At 34.6% G+C, this 25488-nt stretch overlaps 1 protein-coding gene and 1 long non-coding RNA gene across 5 annotated transcripts; one reads left to right on the top strand and one right to left on the bottom strand.

Moving 5' to 3' along the window:
- Positions 1 to 1243: 1243 nt before the first annotated feature.
- On the bottom strand, positions 1244 to 5002 carry LOC132279681 (uncharacterized). Of its 4 annotated transcripts, none has more exons than XR_009471379.1 (5): positions 4797 to 5002; positions 2066 to 2438; positions 1755 to 1935; positions 1566 to 1633; positions 1244 to 1464 (listed from the first exon to the last, which is right to left on the bottom strand). It is a non-coding gene; the product is annotated as an uncharacterized LOC132279681 (long non-coding RNA). The 4 variants fall into 4 exon arrangements; XR_009471381.1 differs by having other exon boundaries at positions 2066 to 2183; positions 4797 to 5000; XR_009471380.1 differs by having other exon boundaries at positions 2066 to 2173; positions 4797 to 5000.
- A 4936-nt stretch (positions 5003 to 9938) lies between these two features.
- On the top strand, positions 9939 to 11671 carry LOC132279680 (hydroxycinnamoyl-CoA:piscidic acid hydroxycinnamoyltransferase-like). Its single transcript, XM_059781709.1, has one exon. The coding sequence runs from the start codon at positions 10108 to 10110 to the stop codon at positions 11452 to 11454; it is 1347 nt and encodes a 448-aa protein (XP_059637692.1). The 5' UTR covers positions 9939 to 10107; the 3' UTR covers positions 11455 to 11671.
- The last annotated feature ends 13817 nt before the right edge of the window (positions 11672 to 25488 follow it).

The raw sequence follows: 25488 nt of genomic DNA, 5'->3' as shown, positions 1-25488 counted from the left end.
TAGATCCATTGTGAGAGAAGCTGTTTATATAGTATTAAAATGTGAGAAACGTGATACTCATTGAAAGTTGCCTAATCCAACAAGATTAAGTATATTAAAATGAGCATCTGATACTGTATGAGGAAAAAAAAAAAATGAGCATCTAATACACATCATGAAATAACTTTTTAGATTTGCATTTTGAATATATATATAATATTGTTTTTTTTTTTTTTAGCTGTCAAAGTTTAATCGTATCAACTCTTATACGCCTTACCCATCACCGCACTTTTCTCTCTTCTATCAAATTTATCTATTTTATTTTTTCCTAAATTATTTAATTACTTGTATTTTCCCCTTAAATCATTGTACTTAACTTTCTCTCTCAAATTATCAAATATAAATCCTGTAACGACCCACTCCACTACATGGTATGAAATTGTCTGCTTTGGACCTGAGCTCTCACGGTTTTGCTCTTGAACTTTACCCCAAAAGGCCTCATACCAATTGAAGTGACACACTTACATATAAGCACTTCACCTTTCCTCTACCGAGGCGACGTGGGACTATGCACCCGTAACTTGCCAGTGTGGTAGCCTAACAGTGTCTCTTGCACCCGCCGACGGCACACCCGCCCACAAGGGCATCACAATCCACCTCCCACTACAACAAATACGGGTTTCAGCGGCGGTCTAAACCGCCACTATAAGGTTTCAAAAACGCCGGTAATTCCTTTACTGGCGGTTTTACCTAACCGCCGGTAGGTTTCAGCTGCGGTTTTTACCTAACCGCTGGGTTTGAAATAATTATCGGCGGATGTATAAAACCGCCAGTGAAAGATTATTTAGCGGTGGTTTTATCCGCCGGTGCATTCAAATAAAAATGTCAATTAACTGTATACTCCGGCACTTTGAAGCGCCAGTAATCTAATTTTTTACTTTTGGGGGCATTTTAAGCGCCGGTGTATTCTTATACTCCGGCACTTCAAAGTGCCGGTAATGTAAATTTATTACTTTTTGGGACGTTTTAAACCGCTGGTGTATTCTAAGTAAATTGTATAATTTTTACTTTTGGGGGCTTTTAAACCACCGGTTATGTGTTAATTTTTATAAAAAAATATATATATATTATTTTCTGGTTTAATTTACATTATTATTTTCTGGTTTAATTTACATATTAGCAAATATTTTATTTTGTTCCCTGTTCAATGAAATCAAAGATAATTTACCAATCACAACATATCTAACAACTTAAATTTGATATGTAACATAGAACAAAATTGCATTAAAATTCAATAACATCCCATAACATATAAGTTTTGTTTCAAAATGTCAAGTGCTAATAAAAGGTTCAAAAAGAAACACCAAAATGTAATAAAGCTTCAAAAGGAAATCATTCAAAATAAAACATCAACAAGAGTGAGACTATGCGAGGGTCTTGAGAATTAATGGTTCAACTTCATCTCTCGTCTTGCTTCAAATTGCCCTACATACATTTTAAATAAAAGCCATTAAACAAATAATAATAATTAAGACAATTAAATGTATGGTTAAAATAACATGATAATTAAAATCTATAGTGCTCACCAAGGACGAAATTTCATGACCAAAACTAAAATTTAAGGATCACCAAGTATAGTTGAGGAGCTGGGTACCTTCACAATAAAATATAATTTTATTATGCACCTTCATAATAGAATATAATTATAAATATATTAGGACTTACAATATTTATATAATTAAATGTTTACAAGGGTACAATAACAAAAATATTACCTGTACATTAGAATTTTAATGTTCAATATGACGCAAAATCATAGCCATTTTTGCATTCAAAGCTTGATATTTTTCATCATACTCAACACGTATCTTTTCCACTATCTCCTTCATTTCATGGGGTGAAGGTTCATCTGGGTTAGAAGGCTAAGTTGCAGCAGGCTCTTCTAGTTGTGTCTGCCTACATACATAGAATGGATAAGGAAACACAAAAAGATATAAAACATCAAATGTAATAAATTTTAGTACTCATATTTTACACTTAATCAAACTAGGAAATAAAGAATTGATGGTCTAAAAAACATACTTACAATCATTTTGGCAGCATGTTCATCACTAGCTTTGTCATCCTTCTTGCTCTTATGTGTTGCGCAAAATAGTTGAGCACGAGTTGGCGCCTTCCCTAATTCTAACTTCATCTGGATATTTCTAATGAGCTAATTAGATTACAGATTTTTATTGACTTCCATTTTGGTTTTGTGTCAATAAGCATTGCCATGTGTCATACATGAGTAAACATCATAACCAAGAAGCCATTGCCACAAACCTTCATCAAAAACTATGTAACTCAGGCTTCCCCAGCTCAGACTTTATGCAGCTTATTATATGTTCAGACATTTGTTTATTCTTTTTCTTACAACTAAAAAATTCATAGTACTTTCAGCCTTCTCATCATCATAGGACCTGCGAGATGAACCAGAAACTACTTCTGATCCCATCAAAGAATCTTCTTGACTAATCAATACTAAACCAATTGTAATTAATCACTATCAGAACTAATTTTAAATTCTCTTGGATGCAACTCCAGGATTTTGATGTATGCAATATATAATATATAACTACTGTAGGCAACTGGAAACCCAAGTGCTAGGATACTATTGACTGAAAAAAACTAGAAAAAAATGCTAGAAACTGACTAAAAAAAAATAATATAAATCATTCAATGGCATTAAGATTTATCGAGTAGGGAGTGCTAAATACGGCAACAATATTGGAAGGTGTCGCCCTCTACTTCTAGTGACATGTCAAAATAATAATAATAATAATAAGAATCTTATTATTAACTAAAAAAGATGATCAAGCTTATAGACTAGAATTGTGGAATCAGAAGTAGATATAATTGTCACTCAGAGAAATGTGATCATGTATTGTGGAATAAGTTTCGTATGCTATATAATGATAGCAGAGGTGATCTCCCTAAGAGACAACAATCCAAACACTTGGCAAAGCCTATAGACCAGTATTTTTATTTTATCAAAGTAGGGGATCTGTGAGTGTTATAGAATTGGCCATGCTTTTAAGCTAATGTTTCAGCAAAGAGCTAAACTGATGATTCATAAATATATAATTAAAATAAGGACACTTTACTTGGCAAATTCAATTATAATGAAGAGCAACACCAACAACAAATATTAGAAAAAAATAAAATAAAATAAAGCCTTTTAAAAGTAAAATTTTGCAATGAAAAGCATGTTGACATAAAGTTTAAAAGAGCAAGGAAAAAAAAAACATCACAATTGGTGGAAATCCAATCTAAAGCAAATGGAAAAAAAAAAAAAAAAAAAAAAAATGTAAAAGTAAATGCTTTTAGAAGATAAAATTTGTTAACAACTTAAAGATTATGAAAAGTATGTGGAAAAAAATATAAGCAGCTAAAGCTGAAAACAAGAAAGGGCATCAATCAACACACACACACACACACAAACTGCATGGGACAGTGTTAATTCTAACAAAAGTCAAGAAACAATAACCAGAGAAAGGAAATTATAGAACAAAATCAACAATGACAAATTAAAATGGGATTAAAAATCAGGAACAAACAAGAATTGAACATAAAGAACCAAATCAAGCAACCACAACTAATAGACCGAGGAGTCTACAAATCCCAAAACAAAATTTCAAATAGCTCAAGATTAACCGCCTTTTTTGTTCTTAACACAATAGATTAGCTAGTACTACTAAAAAAAAAAAAAAAAAATAGGAATATACCAAAAAAAATCGTTTCTTTATCTCTTCTCAACTGTCCACTTGTTATTTTATATATACATCACAACCACACTTCACTCATGTCTCCAACCATAACTATGAAACTTTGCATAGGCCGGCCATAGTAAAAACCAACACAAACAATACTCTCTCTCTATATATATATGTGTGTGAGGTGTTGGTGTAGGTATACAAAACACGGCTTTCTTTTTCACACTCATTTTCATTTGCATGTTTAATTTCTATCCTATCATGGCTAATGAAGCAGGATATTTCTCTTTAGTAATTACGGCGGAGAATGAAGCAAATGAGAAAAGCAATTTAGAAACATACATTGTTCTCATACTTTTGGTTTTGCTGCTGTTTTTTTGAATCCACTAAGGATGAGCTTTACAGTTCTCCTATAGGACATGCTTAGGTAATAAATTTACAAAGCACGCATGTTTATGCACTTACCCTCAATGATTTGTCATACTTAATGATTTATAGGAGGAAATGTTTCTGTATTTAACACGGCCACATAGGTGACCAGGGCAAAGAAGATGGAAGACCCTCATGCTAAAACTCAATTTAACTCTTGGGCACTTTTTCACTCTAGTTACATTACATATTCATATATGGTTATGAAAAAACACATCAATTCTATGAGCTTTGACCATCTTAGTTGGGTATATTTTTCCAAATGTTTCAGATTATATTATTATTATTTTTTATTTTGCAACTGTAAATTAGTAGATTAAAATTAAATGTGAAAATCACCAATTTAATAATTTTGAATAGGGCCAGTAGGTTGACCACGATTGTAAAAGCTGTGTAGGACTGGGAAAATTAGAACCTTTCAAAATTAAATATGCACGATTGAGATATCTAATTGTAGGCAAATGGCTGTTTATATCAAACAGGTAAATGACAAGTATGGCACTCAAAGTGTGTCCCCAGATGTAAGTTTTTATGAATGCGATTATTCAAACTAGGTTTGAGACATCTTCTTCACAAGAGAGAAATTCCATACATCTCAAGAACAAGAAGGGGAAAGTTAGGGTTTAAACTACTTACAACTTACAGGAGCCCAACCCTTCAACCACCACTATCCAGACCTCCGATGCACCACCAATCGACCACCACCGCACCACCGACACCACCAAACGACTACCACCGGCCGCACCACCAATCGACCACCACCGCCATGCTCTTCCCTGTTTCTCCTGATGTCGTGGGTAAGAGAGAAGAAAGGAGTCAAACCTAATATGTTTATATGAAACTAACGCAAACTCAAAATGTGCTATATTAGGATAGAATAATGAAAAATAAAATAATAAGAATTAAATTTACCGGCACACTGTTTATAACTGCCGGAAATAATTAATGATTTCTGGCGCTTTTAAAACGAATGCCGGAAATAATTAATATTTTCCGGCCCTTTTAAAAAAACCGTCGGAAATAACTAAAATTTTCCGGCACTTTAAAAAGACTGCCGGAAATAATTAATATTTTCCGGCACTGCCGGAAATAATCAATTAAAGCCGGTAGACGGAAAAAAACCGTCGGTGAAAATCATATTTGTTGTAGTGCCCCTTGGAGGCCCAACGACCTCGTCGGCGAACTTCCGGCTGGGTCAAGCTCTGATACCATTTGTAGCTACCCACTCCAACACATGGTATGATATTGTCCGCTTTGGGTCTGATCCCGCACGGTTTTGCTCTTGGGTTTCACCCTAAAAGGCCTCACACCAATTAGAGGTGACACACTTACATATAAGCACTTCACCTTTCCTCTACCCAGGCGATGTGGGACTGTGCACCCGTAACTCGCCAGTGTGGTAGCTTGACAGTGTCTCTTGCACCCGCCCACGGCACACCCGCTCACAAGGTCATCCCAATCCACCCCCCTTGGAGGCCCGACATCCTCGTCGACACACTTCCGGCTGGGTTAGGCTCTGATACTAACTGTGATACCCTCAGATTCCCGAATGCGGGTTGGCCAGGCCCAAGCCCGAATACCCGAGGATATCAAAAACAAAATCCTCAATAAATGAACACAGAGTACAAAAGAATAAAGAAGAATAAATAAAATGCTGACAAGAAACTAAAATGATAATCTAATAATAAACCTCATAATATATTTCCATTAATTAATAAACTCTTCTAATACAATTGATCCTCCAAAATACAACTCCGGAATCCATACTGTGTGGACTCCTGGAAAATCTAAACTAAACAAATGACAGCAATAACTGTCTAAATTAGGAAACTGAATCATAAAGGAACTCCTATGTAGCATCGGAAAAATGAAGTAGACTGATCCCCGCTCAGCACGAACAACCTCTACTCTTGACGAACACCTGAAAAATAATGGTGGGTCAGGCCCACAAACAAGTTCTACTCTACTACAGTCTAAGCAGAGATCCGATACACGTATACATCCTAGTCAATCCAACAGTAACTAGTAGTCCGTATATATATATACACACACTAAAGGAACCTCACTATACTATATGGTTGTCTCAATCTGAATAGTAGGTAACATGCAAAACGCACATATAGTGGGCATGAGTACCAAAACCTACCAGGGTACACAACTACACTATATCTAGCTACATATCCCTGGCGATATACGCACCCTAACCACTGATCCTGAGATTCAAGCTTATATCATGGCACTATACTTATATATATATAATCTAGTAACCATCCTATTCAGTATAAATTAATCCTCCATAAGTCATTCAACTTGTTCAGCTGACCTGACTTGAATATAAGTAGGATTTAACATTTTAGTTAATCCATTCCCTTATATAATAAATTAATCCTCCATAAGTCATTCAACTTGTTCAGCTGACCTGATTTGAATATAAGTAGGACTTAACATTTTAGTTAATCCATTCCCTTATATAAAATAGGTAGGACTTAACTGATAAGTTAATCCGTCCCTAGAATGCCACCGTCCTACACCGGTGCATTAAACCACACAATCCAACAATTAACGTAACGATTAAGGAAATACATCAAACAATCCAGAAATAACTATGATAATATGATTCAAGTTATCACAAAATAGGAATGACTTATAATTTATTTAAGTTTCGTATATCATATGTCCTACATAAACTGAATCTTATACATATGATGATATTTTATTATACTGTCAAATAAGTATTCTCCATATCCAATTCATCATACACATTTAATCTCAATTGCTAAAACATATTAAAAGATTAAATTCATTCGTTTGTTTAAAACATTCAAAGTAGCAAGCATCATTACGATTGAGTCTATTTAAATTTATTTAAACCTAAACCTAATTCCTATTCAATGTTCAGGAATCCTAGGCATATTTCTACGTTCCATCATTCCACAGATATGAAAAATACATAATTTAAACATGTAAAAATTCACGCCGGAAATCAAATCAAAATCATGCATTTATCAATTCATAACACAAGAACAGATATGAACCAAATTCATAAAACCTATATTCTAATCCAATTAAACATGCATAATTATTTAATTTTATGTGTTTAATAAATCCTGAAATTTCCTAGGCATGTATAGAAACACGAATCAAATGGAAAGAGATAGAAGAAGAACTTACCTTAAACTTTCGGATCGAAAGTTAAACTTCTTCTTCCTTGATCTTCTCTCTACAGGGTTTTTTTTTTTTTTTTTTTCCTCATTCCCTCTCTAACTCTCTCTCTCTCTCTAGAATATATCACGTGAATATTTCTAACCCCTTTTACAATCCACTCTAAGGGGGGTGGATTGTGATGACCTTGTGGGCGAGTGTGCCGTGGGCGGGTGCGAGAGACACTGTCAGGCTACCACACTGGCGAGCTACGAGTGCACAGTCCCACATCGCCTGGGTAGAGGAAAGGTGAATTGCTTATATATAAGTGCATCATCTCCAATTGGTATGAAACCTTTTGGGGTAAAACCCAAGAGCAAAACCATGCGACTCAGGCCCAAAGCAGACAATATCATATCATGTGGTGGAGTGGGTCGTTACAAATGGTATTAGAGCCTGACCCAGCCGGAAGTGTGCCGACTGGGACGTCGGGCCTCCAAGGGGGGTGGATTGTGATGACCTTGTGGGCGGGTGTGCCGTGGGCGGGTGCGAGAGACACTGTCAGGCTACTACACTGGCGGGTTACGGGTGCACAGTCCCACATCGCCTGGGTAGAGGAAAGGTGAAGTGCTTATATGTAAGTGTATCACCTCCAATTGGTGTAAGACCTTTTGAGGTGAAGCCCAAGAGCAAAACCGTGCGGGCTCAGACCCAAAGCGAACAATATCATACTATGTGGTGGAGTGGGTAGTTGCAAATGGTATCAGAGCCTGACCCAGCCGGAAGTGTGTCGACGAGGACGTCGGGCCTCCAAGGGGGGTGGATTGTGATGACCTTGTGGACGGGTGTGCCGTGGGCGGGTGCAAGAGACACTGTCAGGTTACCACACTGGCGAGCTACGGGTGCACAGTCCCATATCGCCTGGGTAGAGGAAAGGTGAAGTGCTTATATGTAAGTCACTTCAATTGGTATGAGGCCTTTTGGGGTGAAATCTAAGAGCAAAACCGTGCGACTCAAACTCAAAGCGGACAATATCATACCATGTGGTGAGTGAGTCGTTACAAATCCTAAATTGAATCGCGTGAAGATTCCAATTCTATTCACGCAACCTGATTTCATCAGTTTCTCTCTTTCTCCTATTTTTTCTTTTAAAAATTTGCTTTTAGATTACACCGGGTTGCCAACTCATATGGCACATCAGACATAATAATTTATCATGAAAATTTTTGTTTATCTATTACAATTAAAAAAAAAAAAATGAAAAAGAAAAGAAAAAAAAAGAAAAAGAAATGGAAATAATTCAATGTGCATCAAGATTGAAATACCAAAAGTATTTTGATGTTTCTGTCCAAATGTGAAGATACCGAGCTCACTGAATCACGTGAAAAAAAGGTTACATGTCAATTCAATAAATCTGTGGAGATATCCAAGAAAAGGACAATGTATGAAATTTAAGAAAATAATCTAATTCAGGGATTGTAGAGCGTTTATATAGTTATATACATGAGTCTTTAAGAGAGATTTGAAATACATCTTCAGCAGGGCTGTAAATAAGTGGGTTGGGATAAAAATGGGCGGGTCAATATGAGTTAAGATTTATATTTAACTCGTTCAAAGCGGGTTGAAAATAGACGAGTTAAAAATAGGTAGGGTCAATCCGTTATAACTTGTGTACTCATTAATTATTATTTTTAATTTTTAAAAATTTAAAAATTTCTTTATTTTTTAATTTTAAATTATTTTTTTGGGAAGGTTTTAAAAAAATTTATTTTTATATTTTTAAATTTTTTTAATTAATTTTTTTTTTAGAAGGAATTTCTACATAAAGAAACTTAGAAAGAGTAGATTGATGAGAGATAAATTTAGAGAGAGGAAATCGTGAGTGAGAGAATTTTAGAGAGAGAAATGAGTTTATAAAATTTTAGAGAGAGAAATGAGTTGAGTACAATATAGAATAAATGTGTGTTGTGTATTTATTATGTAATAGATGAAATATGGATTGAATATGGTTAACCATATTCAACCCATCTTGACCCTCAAATTAAGTAGTTAAAAATTACCTAATCCATCTTGACCCTTAAATTAAATATAGTTCACCTATAACCATTAAAAAGTGGACAAATATGAACGAGTTGATAATTTCTGACCCACTTTGCCATCCCTAATCTTTAGCAAGCCTTTAAGAAAGAAACTTCATAATTAAAATGAATTTTACTGGTCTCATTGTTATCCAAACTTAATTGCTTCCAGTACTAGAGTAGATTTCTTCCTCCATCAATTACCCTGTCTAGAATAATTAAAAAAATTAAATCTGCTTGTATTAATTTTCATTTTATACAAATAATGCAGAAAGAAAAAATAGACCTCGGTTTTTCGTATCTGAAGCGTATTTGCATGAACTATTCTTGATTCACATTGAATTATTTTCACCTTGCCAGGATATTTCATTCCCTTTTTTTAGGACGTTTATTGGACTATTTAAATTAATTCCGTCTTCAAATAACAAAAGAAATTAAGATAATAATTCAATGAAAATTCCTATCAAAGCCTCTTAAATTTAGAGGACATTCTTTTTAAACTTTTTATAATACTTTTTTTTCTTTTCCAAAAGCTATATTTAGAAACTGAACTGAATTTGTTACAAGTATCCCTCCCTAGTCCTGAAATATGATCCTCACTCTCTGCACGGCAATAGGAGAGGATCCTAGTTCGTCTAGTATCCTGTGTGTATATATGGGCTGTAACACTGAGAATTGTGAACCCACGCCAAACAAAGACCTCTCTCTCTCTCTCTCTCTCTTTAAAAATGGTGAGCTTGAAGGGTTCTTACATAGTGAAACCAGCGGAGCAGACACCAAATGGTGTCATGTGTTTATCAGATTGTGACCAGTATAAAGCCATTACTCATGCACCAACAGTATACTTCTATAGACCCACCCCAAAGTTTGATGATAAAGCTCCCCCAATAGACATCCTGAGAGACTCTCTCAGCAAAATACTAGTTCTCTTCTATCCGCTCGCTGGCCGCTTGCATTGGATCAGTGGCGGAGGCCGTCTCGAGCTCAACTGCAACTCCATGGGAGCTCTGCTTCTCGAAGCAGAGTCCGAAGCCAAAATCGACGACTTCGGTGACTTCTCTCCAACTCCACAGATGAAGGCCCTCATACCATCGGCAGACTATAACTTGCCAATTCATGAACTGCCTTTAGTTTTGGTGCAACTCACCAAGTTCAGCTGCGGTGGCATTAGTATCGGCATGGGGATATCCCATATCATGGTTGATGGCCCCAGTGCATTCCACTTTGTCGGCCAGTGGGCCAAAATCGCTCGCGGCGAGCAATCAGACGATCCTCCGTTTCTTGATCGCTCCGTATTACTAGCCAAGGAATTTTCGGCTCCACCAAGTTTTGATCGCGTAGAGTTCAATCCGCATCCGCTCTTGATTGGTCACTCTAATAACTTGGAGGAACGAAAGAAGGAAACTTCGGAGGCCATGCTGAAGCTGAGCAAAGACCAAATCGACAAATTGAAGAACAGAGCAAATGAAGGTCAGAGTAGCGACAAGAATGGCCGCCGCTATAGCCGCTATGAAGCTGTTGCAGGGCATATGTGGAAGTGCGCATGCAGGGCTCGGAAACTCGAAAGCCAGCAGCAAACAAGGCTAGATGTTGCCGTAGATTTGCGGAACCGCTTGGAACCACCATTGCCAAAGTTGTACTTTGGAAATGCAGTCACTCGGGCAGCAGCCTTGGCCATATCGGGGGAGATTGTGTCGAAGCCATTGTGTTATGCTTCGAATAAGATTAGAGAAGCAATTGACAAGATGAGTGATGAGTATCTGAGATCATATCTTGCATTTGTGAGGAGCCAAGAGGATTTGTCTAGGTACCGTAATTTTCACACAGTTGGGTGCACCCAAGGGGCTTTCTATGGGAACCCAAACCTTGAGATCACGAGTTGGGCAACTCTGCCAGTCTATGGTGCTGATTTCGGGTGGGGAAAGGAGATTCATATGGGACCTGGAGCAATGGGTTATGATGGCAAGTCCTTTATACTACCCGGTCACGACGAAGATGGATCCTTTATCATTCCATTGCGGTTGCAGGTGGCTCATATGGATGCTTTTAGGAAGTTCTTTTATGAAGATATCTAATTAACAGTCATCTTTGATTAGGAGGAGAGACTTCGACATCACACTTTCTTTGAATCCAGTATATGGTAAGAGCCTATCATTGTACTTTCTCCTTCTCTAGAAGGGGGTTAATAATTGGGTTTTGGGTCTGGAAGCAAATGACTGTTTGTCATGTTCTGTATTTCAGAAGCACCAAGTACACAGAATTAATAAAGGGTTGAGGTACTTTTTGTTCAAATTTAGAAACAGGTTAGAAGAGTGTGTGCGCAAACTCCTTTTTCCTTCTGAAAAGAACACTGTTGTAGGGCAGCTGTTCTTGATTTGAGTAGGACAAATTCACCGTTCCCTGCTGTAATGGAGAAGAAAGAGGATTGAGAAGAGAAGAGAAGAGAAGAGAGGAGATGGCGAAGAGAGAGGATTGAGAGGAGAAGAGAGAGGATGGTGAAGAGATCGAGGGAAAGAAGGATGAAGAATGATTTTGAGCGGGATGCTGAAAACCCTAAACCCAAACTGAATTTTAAAATATTAATATAATATTCAGAAAAAAGAAAATCCTTCGCAATGTCGTATCAGATCACAATAAATATGATTTTAAATTGAATATTCTCTTAGTAATCCTCCCAATAAAAGTTTTTTATTTCTCTTGAAAACTCTCCATTTATAAATAATTTTTACTTTCGTTGAAAAAGATATCACATGTTAATATTGTCTCTAATATTATTTTTGTACTTCATATCACTTTGAATCAAAATAACCTTTCACAAAAATGTATTCAACTAAACAATCAGTTGTTGTTGGGATTTGCTTAACTGATCAATACGCTTTAGCATATAAAAAGAGCTCTGCTTTTTGAGTAGTCAACTAAAAAAAAAAAAAAAGGTGAATTTCGTTAACAACAGTTCCTTAATAATGGTCATGGTGGTCCATCATGCTACTACCAGTCTACCAGTTCTCTCCATGGATGTCCAGTTCTATCTGGACCGACGCACCTTACAAAACAGAAAAACCGTATCATGATCTCTTCTATTGCAAACATGAAACAAAAATTAGGACACAAACTATATATTAAAGTTGTTGGTAGTGCTTATTTCTTATTACTCCTAGGAATCCCTTAAAATATTGAGTTGCAAGAAAAACAAAAATGCTTTCATCTAGATATTTAGTTTCATTATTATTATTATTATTATTATTTTTTGTAGATTTACTTTCCAAAAAAAAAAAAATAATATCTAGATGAAAGCATTTAAAAAAAGTGATCTACACTAGATGGAAGCATTTAAAATTGCCGGGAAAATGGAGTTCTCAGTTTGCACTAGGAATGGGAGGACTCTCAGATACATATAGTGTTATATATATAGAGAGATAGTATGTTTGTGTGTGTTGTTTTAGAGAGAGAGAGGGGAGGATTGAGGGTGGGGGCAGAGGAGGCGATGGCGGGGGCGGGGGAAGATGATAGCAGTCAATGGAAACTCAAAAGTAGAGGATAATTTTGTAATTTGTAAAATATAATTTTTTGTTTTTTTAAATAAATTAGAATATCATAAGGGTAATTTAGTCATTTCATATATTCTTAACGGCCAATTGCCAGAGTTGGAGTAACATGATAACGTTGCTATATTGTTGGGAGTTTTTAAAACTCGTTATAGTTTTATGATTACTTTTTAATAGTTTTGGGGATTTTGAGAAATTTGTCAAAAAAAAAAAAAAAAAAAATTAAAAATATGTTCATGATGCCTAGAAATGATCAACTTAGGAAATTGCAGAGACTGCTCTGAACTGCGCCTTCCCTTAACACACATTCCAATGACCTGACGTGCAACAAGCATTTCAAGCACCACAGTAACTAGGTCTCGTATGGGTTGGGCTCATTTCTTTGGGCCATTTTGTATATCCTTCCTTTTTCATCTAATTAATTTGTTTAATCTTCCGGAAAAAGAAAAAAAAAAATACTACGTAATAATTATAGACACTCATGTACAACATGAACATACAATCAATTAAAATAACACAAATGTTGTGTGATGTTATGATCATAATTTCGTTTCGGATTAAACCCGATTAGCTAAAAAAATGAGCTTTGTGTGAGTCCAAATTCACCGAAAGAAGTATGAAAATTTTTTGACCCGTATTTTTCTTTCAAATCAGATTGAATCTGGTCTGATTCAATTCGATTTAAAATTGATAAGAAATATATTCGATTCAACAACCCAATAGATTATACATTATTGAATCTATATCTAATTGTGTATTTTTTGGATATCCTATCCGATCAATATCTAATCCTTTAATAGGTTTATTTTTTGTTAATTTTTTCAAAATAAATTTTTAAAAAAAGTGAAAGAAAGATAGAGAGGACCAAATATATGCATTAAAAAACTATTTAAAGAACACTTATTTGGATCTTTGTTGCCATGCAAGTATTTATTATACTTTGTGAAAAATTATAGATTTTCATGTGAAAACGGTACTGACCTACTTGTGTATGCTCTACATTTATTCACGATTACCATCCTTCTCGCCATATTATAGATTTTCACGTGAAAATAGTACTGACCCACTTGTCTATGCTCTACATCTCTCTACGATTATCATCCTTCCCGCCATATTATAGACTTTCACGTGCAAACACTGACCCCCACTTGTCTATGCCGTAAGTCTCTACACCATTGATGTTTGTCGTCCACCTCCTTAGTGGCAACGGTCTTTTTCTCCTTCTCCTTCCCCTCCATGTGAAGACTTTTTTATATTTTTAATTTTCTCTTTTTTTAAAAAACATGAATATATTGATATAGATGTGTATATATATAGGTATACCCTATACATAATTACTACTGAAAGTACTGTGATTGAATATTAAAATCCAGTTACACCACACCATTAATCAAAACATTAGGTCTTGATTACGACAACAATGATCATAAAAGTCTGTTTCTAAGAAGGAAAGAGCAACTAGCCTGCCTTTTTTTTTTTTTTTTTTCTACGGTGACTTTTTTTAATTTAGAAAATGTGATATTGACAGTGGTGGTAAACTGGTAATATAAGTTGAGTATACAATAGTAATATTGATTATTGGGAATGTGCCTTGCAAACTAGGTAAAAACTAAAAAGAAAAAAAAAAAAAATGAAATCAGTTAATTTGTATTAAAATAACGTCACTGTCATCCAGGTCATCCTCGACGAGCAACTTAATCCCATCCCATAAATAGGGGCAAGTGGGGGAGCTGACCCACTTGTCTCTGCTCTCTATCCACGTTTCACACTTGCCCACCACCAGTACCACCGACTCTTTCTCCCTTCCATTTCTGTAACGTCCACGACTTTTTCTCCTCCCCCTCCATTATGATATATACAGTATATATATATATATATATATTGATCATTTAGTTATACAGGGTATTCAAACCCTTCTGGTACACCTATCATTAATAAAAGAATAAAATATCTGAAATATCCTCCAAATATAGTAGAGTAAGGTGCATTAAATTTCTTGTTATATAAAAGTAAATAAAGCGTAACAAATTTACTTAAACTATGCTTAAATAAGTAAACAACCCCATTAAATTATATTTTATGCATAAAATCTCCTAAACTATCTTATTTGTTATAACAAACTCTAAACACTATATTATATTTTATTAAATGACCATAATGCCCCTTCTTATTATATTATATTTAATATATTTTTTATCTAAATAAATTATGAAAAAATTCATACTAATTTGATGAGATATTTTTCATTAAATTTGCATAAATTTATCTTTATTTTTTTAATAAATTATTTAAATAAAAATTTTTGGTATAATTTTTTTTTGACAATTAATTAATTTTTTAATTTTTAATGAACATATTACATAAAACGAAGGTATTTTTTTCAAAAGTATTTTATTAATTTTTCATCAATATATTTTATGAAAAAGATGATATTTTTTTACAGTAAATTTTTTAAAATTTGTTATAATACATTTTATTATAAATAATAAATTTTTAATAATAAGTTAATCAATTTAAAAAAATGGTAGTTACAAATTTATTTATCTATTTTTTTTATGATAAATTGATACTAAAAATAAAATTAAGGTAAATAGTATAATTAATATTTACATAAGAGAAAAGACAATAAAAATAATTTAATAAGAAATGAAAATTTTAATGAGAAAGGGTAAATAGTCTTTTGTGATGGATTTGTTCTTAATTGCAACAAATCAATAGTTCATGGGGTTATTTGAAAAGGGCAATAATGGGGGACTATAAAAAATATGCAACAAACTCATTATCTATTTAGTATAAGTATATGATTTCTAAATATTTGAAAAATGTGAGCAAATTACCCCTTCTTTATGATTGTCAGAAAATGACAAAACTCGCTTTTTGAAATGATTACATTGTTCCCTTAATGATTTCTATATATTGTAATATACTTAGAACGAGATGGAAGACATAGATGGATCAAAGAGAGGAGAGAGCAGGGTTACGTGGTTTAAGACATTTCGGGTATTTAACATATATTTTAAAATGACTCATATGATTTTGTCTAATGACATGTTCATTTTAAACATTTCGAATCTTCTATGTATGTGTTTTTCTTTCTTCTATTTTTTTTTTTTTTTTTTTTTTTTGTCAATTCTACCGAGAAAGATTTTAAGTGAAATCTAATTCGATACTTTTGAAAGCATACACTTAAACACGTGAATAATTTAGGGTAATATTCATCATTTGATCAACTAAATCTTCATAGTCTACTTCAAATTATAGAGATTGATAAAAAAAAATAAAATAAAAAAAGCAGAGTTTTCTTTTTGCCTTCACAAATTTAGATTTAAAGGAAATGAGGAAGTCACATTGCGAAGGAATCAAGCTACTCATAATCTACTAGGAATCCTTTTACAAGGATCAAAGAATAAGTTGATCTGAAGTGTAGAGCATTTGAACTGGAATTCGCAATGCGAGAGATACTCATCAATTGGTTTTTGGTAGAGCGGAGTGGGTGTGAGCCTGAATCAGAGTCAAAGTCTATTACTTAAAGTACATCATACTTTATTTCGATTATAGTGGATTCTTTCGCTTGAAACTACATGAGAGTATCCGAGATTTTTCTCTTAATTGATTGAATTTCTCCGATTAAGATTTCCTCGCTAAAAATCATGGTGTTATCTCTTAAGCTTTGCTTTACTTGTTTTACTCTATTGTTCATATTTTGTGGTTGTGAATATGTAATTGTTAATTGTTCTGAGTTATTTATTTAAGCATAAAAATCAAGTAAGTTGATCTATTCACCTATCTAACGTCATTGAAGTATAGTTTTTAACTAAATTTACATAATAACTTTGTATCATATAACTCACCAACGTGAAAATATAAAAGATAGGGAAAATATCACTTACCTCCCTCGAGGTTAAGCCTAATTACACACGGTACCCCTAATGTTTCAAAAATTACATCGACCTCCCTTAAGATTTGCTTCGTTATATCACTTTGCCCTTTCCAGTAAAACTCAATGCTGGTCAATGATGATTTTTTATGACATCAACCATTTTTTAGCCTGAAATACCATATTTGCCCTTAATATAGTTGGAAGGACATTTTAATCCTTACTTTTGTTTTAATATAATTGTAACGACCTGTGATACCCCTCGATTCTAGAGCCACGGGTGATCAAGTCCGAGCACAGATTCGAGGGATACCAAACAATTAAGTATATAAACAAGCATGGAGTACAAAAGAAATAAGAATAAATAATCAAGCTGAAAAGAATCTAAATAATAATCTTTAAAATGCTAATTAAATAATCCTCCAATCAAATCTCCCAATCATCCAGTAATATTACAACTCGGGAATCCACTTAGTGGACCCCTAATAATATCTAAACTGAAATAAATAACTGAACTACAAAGGAAAACCAAAACTAAAACATAAATAAAAGTCCTACGTAGTCGAAAGAATGAGTGACTGTCTCTGCTCAGCACGAACAAGCTCTACGACTGAAACCATCCGTTACCTGAAAAATAATGGTGGGTTAGGCCCAAGAACAAGTTCTACTCTACTACAATCTAATCAGAGACTCGATACGCAGATACATCCTTGATAACTCAACAATAGCTAAATAGTCCATATATGTATAAATACACATTATAGGACGCTCCCTAGACCATAGGTCTGTCTCAACCTGAATAGAAAGTAACATGCAAATCGCACACAAAGTGGGTATGTATACCTAGACCTACCAGGGACCAGATGTCTACTATATCCAGTTATCCATCCTAGGCAATATACGCACCCTAATCATGATCCTGAGACTTAAGCTCATATCATGGCACCATAATCATATGTATATAAAGTCCGTAAAAACCTAATACAAAATTGTTATCCATCTGATATAGTGGCCTAACATAAATAAGTAGGACTTAACTTTGTGGTTAATCCATTCTTTTATAAATCCAAGTTGGTAGGAATTAACTTTGATTATTTAATCCATCCCTAAGATGCCACCATCCCATACTGGTGCATCACATCCATATAGTCCAATAATTGATGAGATAAATAATAAATCAAAACATCAATTAATCCAGAATAAACATAATAAAAATTTGATATTTATATGACCATATTATGTATCCAATACAAGATTTGAAAATCATGTCACAGTCATTTAAGTTGCTAAAATAAGATTAAGTAATTAAATAATCTATATCCATTAACAACATGCAAACTTGTTTAAAATTTCATATTGTTCGAATCATTAGCATATAGATATAAATTATGCATTATGGGATTTTAATATATTATGAAATATTATTTAGAATCCCCATCAATAACCCAAAACAGTTCTGGAACCCAAAAACATCCAAACAGTGCCTAAAAATACCTCATGTACGCATCATAGCAAGAGAGCATGCTCTCAAAAATTGAGAGCAGGCTCCACCATAAAGGGAGCTGGCTCCATTAACCATGGAGCCGGTTGTGATACCCCCGAATTTTCAAATGCGGGTTAGCCAGGCTTACGCCCGAACGCCCGGAGATATAAAAAACAAATCGACAATAAACGAACACAGAGTACAAAAGAATAAATAATTTACTGAAAGAAAACTAAAAGAATAATCCAATAATAAAACCTCTTAATAAATTTTCATTAATAATAAAAATTATTTTGATACAATAAATCCTCCATTAATACAACTCGGGAATCCATACTGTGTGGACCCCTAAAAACCAATCTGAACAAGTGACAGCAATAACTGTCTACAGCTGAAGAACGAAGCATAAAAGAATTTCCTATGTAGAATTGGAAGAATGAAGTAGACTGATCCCTGCTCAACACGAACAACTTCTACTCCTGACGAACACCTGAAAAATAATGGTGGGTCAGGCCCACAAACAAATTCTACGTTACTACAGTCCACGTAGAGATTTGACACACGTATACATCTTAGTCAATCGAACAATAACTAGTAGTCCGTATATATATATAAATACACACTAAAGGAACCTCACTAGACTATAGGGTTGCCTCAACCTGAATATTAGGCAACATGCAAAATGCATATATAGTGGGTATGAGTACCTAGACCTACCAGGGCACACAATTATACTACATCTGACTACACATCCCTAGCGATATACGCGCTCTAACCACTGATCCTGAGACTCAAGCTAATATCATGACACCAAAATTATATATATATAATCCAGTAACCATCATATCCAGTATAAATTAATCCTCTACAAGTAATCCTCGATAAGTCATTCAACTTGTTCAGCTAACCTGACTTGAATATAAGTAGGACTTAACATTTTAGTTAATCCATTCCCTTATACAAAATAGGTAGGACTTAATTGATAAGTTAATCCATCCCTAAACTGCCACCATCCCATACTGGTGCACTATATCCACACAATCCAATAATCAATGTAACAAATACAATAATACATCAATTGATCCAACAATTAATATAATAACAGAATATCATGTTATCACAAAATAGGAATAACTTAATACTTCTTTAAGCTTCCTACATCCTGTGTTCTACACAAACTGAATCTTACACATGCTGATATTTTATTATACAGTCAAGTAAGCATTTTCCGTATAAAATTCATGCTACACATTTAATCTTAATTGCTAAAACAAAATAAAGATTAAATCCATTCATACCTCTGATAAACGCCGTATATTGCATATTCAAGCGCCCTTATTTGCATTAGTTAAGTCCATTAATGGTTTAATTGTATAGATTATCTCCAGTTCCTTGTTTCTGTGCATTTATAGGCTTGTTTTCCAAAAGGAAATAATATGGAAGCTTTTGAAGGTTTTCTAAAGATTAAGTCATTCTGGGCCTTTGCGTCCATTGATTTCCAAGAAGAAATTGTCAAAATGGGTTTATGAAGAAATCTACAAAGAAAAAGGCAGATGATTCTCAATGGCCAGCCCAATGCCAGGATCAAAGTAGAAGAAGTCCAAAGCAGAAAGGAAGAAAAATAAAGTTTAAGGTATCTACGAGCGCTCGTAGGTTCACTTACGAGTGCTCTTATTCAAGGCAGAGAGAAATAAGTTATTTACGAGCGCTTGTCGAGTGCCTTTTGAGCACTCGTCTGTCATTTAGGAGCAACTGGCGCGCGCACCATGTCACACGAGCGCTCGTGCTGCATCCTACGAGCACTCCAAGTTAAGGTAGAGAGAAGGAAGTTATCTACGAGCGCTCGTGCTGCATTTTACGAGCGCTCGTACACATACTGCAAACCCACTTGTCACCTTGATCCTTTCAATTGGATTCCCTCCTTAATGGGGTGGTTGGAAAAATACTTTTGGGGAGTATGGACCTTGGTTTTTAGGTGGTTTGGTAGACATTTTGTCTACAAAAGAAGGGGGGAAGCATGTTTTATGGAGGATCACACATTTTGGCAAGTTTTAGAGAGGGAAATATTGTAAGGATAGAAGGATTTGGTGGCTAGAAGTGCTAGGTACGAAAATAAAAGTTTTCTCCAAGCTTCCTCCTTCCTCCATTGCTTTTATGGGTAACTAACTCTCTATCTAGGGAGGTGATGAAGCCCTCCCTTGTAAGCATGCTCTAGTTTAGATTCTATTTTGGGGATAATGATGTATAGTTTTGGTTCTTTTCATGATCTAGAGCACCATATTTGTTGTAATGGATTTTAATGTGACGACCCTGGTTTTTAGGCCAGTGTGTCCTATGATGAACCGAAGGTTGACCTGATAACGGATCCGATATGCGGAAGCGAAAACAGAAAACAAGACTCTAAGAAGTCAAAATGACCTTCCATGAGGTCATGGAACTCAATGAGAACTGACGCGGAAGCAAAAGACCAAAAATATGACAACTAAACCCCCAGGAGCAAAATAGTCATTTCTGAAAACTATGGACTCGGGTGCCACCGAGCACACCACTGGAAGAACAACGAAAAACTAATCAAGATGGACTCGAGAATCACTTGATTCGGAGTCCGGATGAAGAATATATGAAACTCCAAAGTTTCATAAAAATCACATTTTTGTGTTTGAAATCAATGCAGCAAGGGTACTTTGCAAGGGATAAAATGGTCTTTTCTGACAAAACTGAATGTAACTGAGCATACCGTTAGATAGACCAGGAAAAATTAAAGAATTTAGACTCAAGAATCACTTGATTCGGAGTCCGGACGAAGAAGATATGAAACGTCAAAGTTTCATAAAAACTAACTTTTGGGTTTAAAATCAGTTCGGCAAGGGTACTTTACAAAGGGTAAAATAGTCCTTTCAGATATAATTAGATGTAACCGTGAATACCGTTGGATAGACAAGTAAAAACTAATAAACTTAGACTCAAAAATCACTTGATTTGGAATCGGGACGAAGAAGATATGAAGCCTCAAAGTTTCAAAAAATTAGACTTATTTTCCGGGTTCAAAAATCTGGGCAGGAATAGTGTTTTGACAGAAAGCTCCAATTAAAATTTTTTTCCAGAACTGAGGCTAAAAACGGACCCTTAAACGAGTTTTTCTGGAAAAATACGAAGAAGAAACCCCTTCTTAAAATCACGTTTTCTACCCGACTACGTAGAAGAAATAAAAAAAAAATACGATGTAAAGTCCCTAAAATGCCCCTTGAACAGCCTAGGTCAAGATGGACCCAAAAAGCTGCTACAAACATTTTTTCCAGAAACAGCCAGAACAGAGAGTAAAAACGGGTTAGTAGATGAATTTTTCTGGAAAAACACAAAGAAGAAACCCCCCTCAAAAATGAATTTTCTATGTGGTTAGTGAGAGAATTAAAAAAAAATGCAATGTAGAATGCCCGAAATGCCCCTCCATGAAATCTGGTCATGGAGGTCCAAAAAGCTGCTAAAAAAAAAAACAGAAAAACTGAACTTTGCGATCGATTTCCGGCACCAAGACGACATTTTCTGGAAAAACACGAAAAAGAAACCCCCCCTAAAATCACGTTTTCTATTCAACCATATTGAAAGAAGGAAATAAAACTGATGTGAAAGGTCCAGAATGCCCCTAGAACAGATTATGCAAAAAAAGTGCGAAATGAATTCACAAGAGGCTCAAAACACAAACGATAAGGTTTTGCCCGGAAACGACAATGCACGCAAACGTAACTTACCTATTTGGACATGCTACAATGGTCCATGACTTAAAAACATAGCCGATGCAAAATTCGACCCCCCAACGGGCAAAAAGGCAAAAATGGACTTAAAATGGAAAACATGGAATCCAAAAATGTAAAATGGAGTCAAATGACCGTTTGGCCCTTGGCCATACTTCATACAAGATTAATAAGACCCTATGAAAGAATGAAAATGGAATTCCCACACCTGATGCAACCATGGTGAAACAATGACTTGCAATTTTTCAAGGTTTTCATAATATTTCATGAAGTTAAAAAGTTGTATAGAATACAATACATATGTTATTGGCCTCCGGCCTCATCTCATACATGTCAAATACATTGAAAGGAGTGTACTTAAGTACACATTACATACATGGAATCAAATATACATATTTTGACATATACGTCTACAAAATGACATTTCATGCTAACATCTGCATGAAATGGAAACTTGAAAGCTACACGACATCCAAGGAATGCTAGGCTTCACGAACCAAGTCTTCATACCTGAAATATGCTCCAGTATCATAGGGGTGAGTAACATAAAGCTACTCGTAGGAGATGAGCATGCATCGACCTAGCATTTTACAAATTTATCACTTTATGGTGAAACATGTTAAAGAGGCTTATGCCACCTAACGTCTATGTCCAAGTGAGACTCGGGGAGCATCCTAAGTGACCTTAGAGTCTAAGCAACAAGAATCATGATATACATACGTGTATGAAACGAATCATGGTTGGGATAATCCAAAGAACATGACAAGAAGAATGCTTGAGCATAGATTAACATGAATTGCATTTTCAATACAATTGAACTAGGTCTAGAGTAATCCATACAATATGACAAAAGCATATTTGAATACAAGTTAACAAGAATCACATTATCCATGCAATTCAACAACAAAAGAGCATGTTATACAATGCAACAAGGTTTAAGTTCTCAAAGCCATCAACTTAGAATCTAAAGCACAAAATAACAGTAGTGGTTCATGCCACCTAACGTCTATGTTATAAATGAATCAATAGGATCAATCCTAAGCTTTATTAGAACGTCAAAACACGATTTTCAATATCGTTGCAATTTAACTAACATTGGAACTTCCAATACAACGCATAAAGCACAATTTCGCAAAGTTAACATCCTGTAACTTAAAATGGAACGACAAATAAGAAACAACAAGTTACAACATCATCTAGTTATCAACTTGAAAATGAAATGGGAAATCAAACAAAGTGGATACTCGGATGTCACGCCGGATCAGACCGACAACATAGTTACTTTAGGGTTACTAGCCCATGGGTAACCTCCCTATGTGCGCACTAGACCATATAGAGGGACTATCCCCCATACTAGAACCACGTCCAAGCCATAGTCAAACAACGACATCCCTGAGTTTCCAAAATTAACAAGTTGTGCAACAACGCATATATCAACAGGAATATGCAAGATAATCAACTATCTACCAAGCACAACCAAATTTGGAAACCTATACAGTACATGCTCTAAGTCCACAACTAATATGATGTGATGAATGTCGAATCTTCAATGTGTGATTCGTTACACGCTATGCATGAATGATGTTAAATACAAAATGTGCAAATCATTACACAAGGCAACAGTATATTTAATAAGGAAAACATATTCTCATGAGTATAAACATAGCAACTATGTTATCCAATGCTCAAAACATAACCAAATGAATATACAACAAGTCCATGTCCAGGATTTTGATATAGAAACGACTTTCAAACATAATTAAATCCATGGCTCAATTCGATAGAATTTAATTAAATAAAAATAATTAAATTCCCTAGATTCTAATTCAATTCCAAATAACCTCAAATTAATACATATTAAAGAACATGGCATGGTCATCACCTATATCCATTCTAAAACTCAATTAGGTTATTGGGACAACAAAGTAGAACTCTAATTAAATCATGCTAATTTAATTACCAAGGTTCTAAAGCAACTTCAAATGGTTCACAATTAATAAATACTAGTAAACAAGTCATGGCCAATACAAACATCAAGTTAAAACCTTAAGCTAATGGGACCACAAAATAGATTTTAATTAATTCTTTTAATTAAAATCTCTAGATTTTCAAACTTAACCAAATGCTCTCAAATTAACCTATGTTGGAAAGCATGCCAAAAACTAATGTAATATCACATTACAAGTTTATTTCATTCAATTTAAGACCATGTGAATTAAACTTTCACTAAAGTTAAATATAAATTAAAATTTTCAATTCTCATGCAATTAATCCCAATTTAATATATGTGAACAACTATACATAAGCTTAATTTTCTAGCATGCCACAATTCAATTCCAAGTTGTATATCACCATGAGGATTAAATCTTAAACAAGGAAATTAATTAAATGAAAGGTTTTAAAATCTCACCGAATATTCTAAATCAAATATATGTGAAGCTATATGGCATGTAGATCAAGAATATCAAGTCGAAATTCAAATGGAGTGAATAGTGCACTCGGGGCAAATTAATTAATCAAATTAATTAATAATTACTAATTTTCAAAACACCTCCAATTACTTTCAAATTCAACTATGTTGAAGAGCATGCTAAGGCCTAATATAATATGCTAACACATATTAATTTCAAGCTAGTTAAGGCCATTTGAATTAATCTTTCACCTAAGATAAATATTAAATAAAGTCTTTAATATTTATTCAAATGTTCCAATTTTAATACACGACAATGAGCATATCAAGGGGCAATATAAAATCATGCTACATGTTTAAACCAAGTCATGAGCAGCCGGAAAAATTAGATCCCGTACAAGAAAAATAAATAATAAAATCTCTAGATTTTATATTTAATCATGCAAACAAGTAGTATAAGCATCACAAGCATGCTATATAACAAGAATTTAAACCTAAAATATCCCCTACCTCAATTTGAGATGAAAATCTCAAATGCCATCAAAATGGAACGGCTCCGAATCCGACGAAACTACTAGGTTTTGTCGGGAACAACGCCGTGAACATAACCCCCATGAAAGCCCCATCAAAATCATAACTTGACCTCAAAACCAAACTCAAGAAATGGTCAAAATTGAATTCTAATAAGGGGGAAAGGTAGAGCACGGCGAGGGGAACAACAAACGTTAAGGCCGAAGACTTTCCATCAAGGAAAAGTGAACCAAAAGAGGAGAGAGAAGATGGCAGCACCCCTTGGGCTGCCATGGGAGCTCTAGGTCGTGCATGAAGAGGGGAGAAGATGAAAAATGAAATATCTCACCCCCCTTTTATAGAAATCTCAAAAAGTGCCCCGAACGGGCCCCACCGAGTCTGAAAAAGTAAAATTTGAGCAAACGCACTCAAATGGCAAAACTTTGTGAATGAAAAAGATTCAAAATGATAAAATATGAACAACGGAAGAAACGGCATCAAAAACCGAGTCTTGAGCAGAAAGTTATGCCCC

Source organism: Cornus florida, unplaced genomic scaffold (genome assembly GCF_030987335.1).
Source record: "Cornus florida cultivar Cherokee Brave unplaced genomic scaffold, ASM3098733v1 CherokeeBrave_3.0.0_Hap2_Chr10, whole genome shotgun sequence".
Classification (NCBI taxonomy): Eukaryota; Viridiplantae; Streptophyta; class Magnoliopsida; order Cornales; family Cornaceae; genus Cornus; species Cornus florida.
The sequence above is the reverse complement of the archived record's forward strand: the minus strand, read 5'-3'. Positions and strand labels throughout refer to the sequence as shown.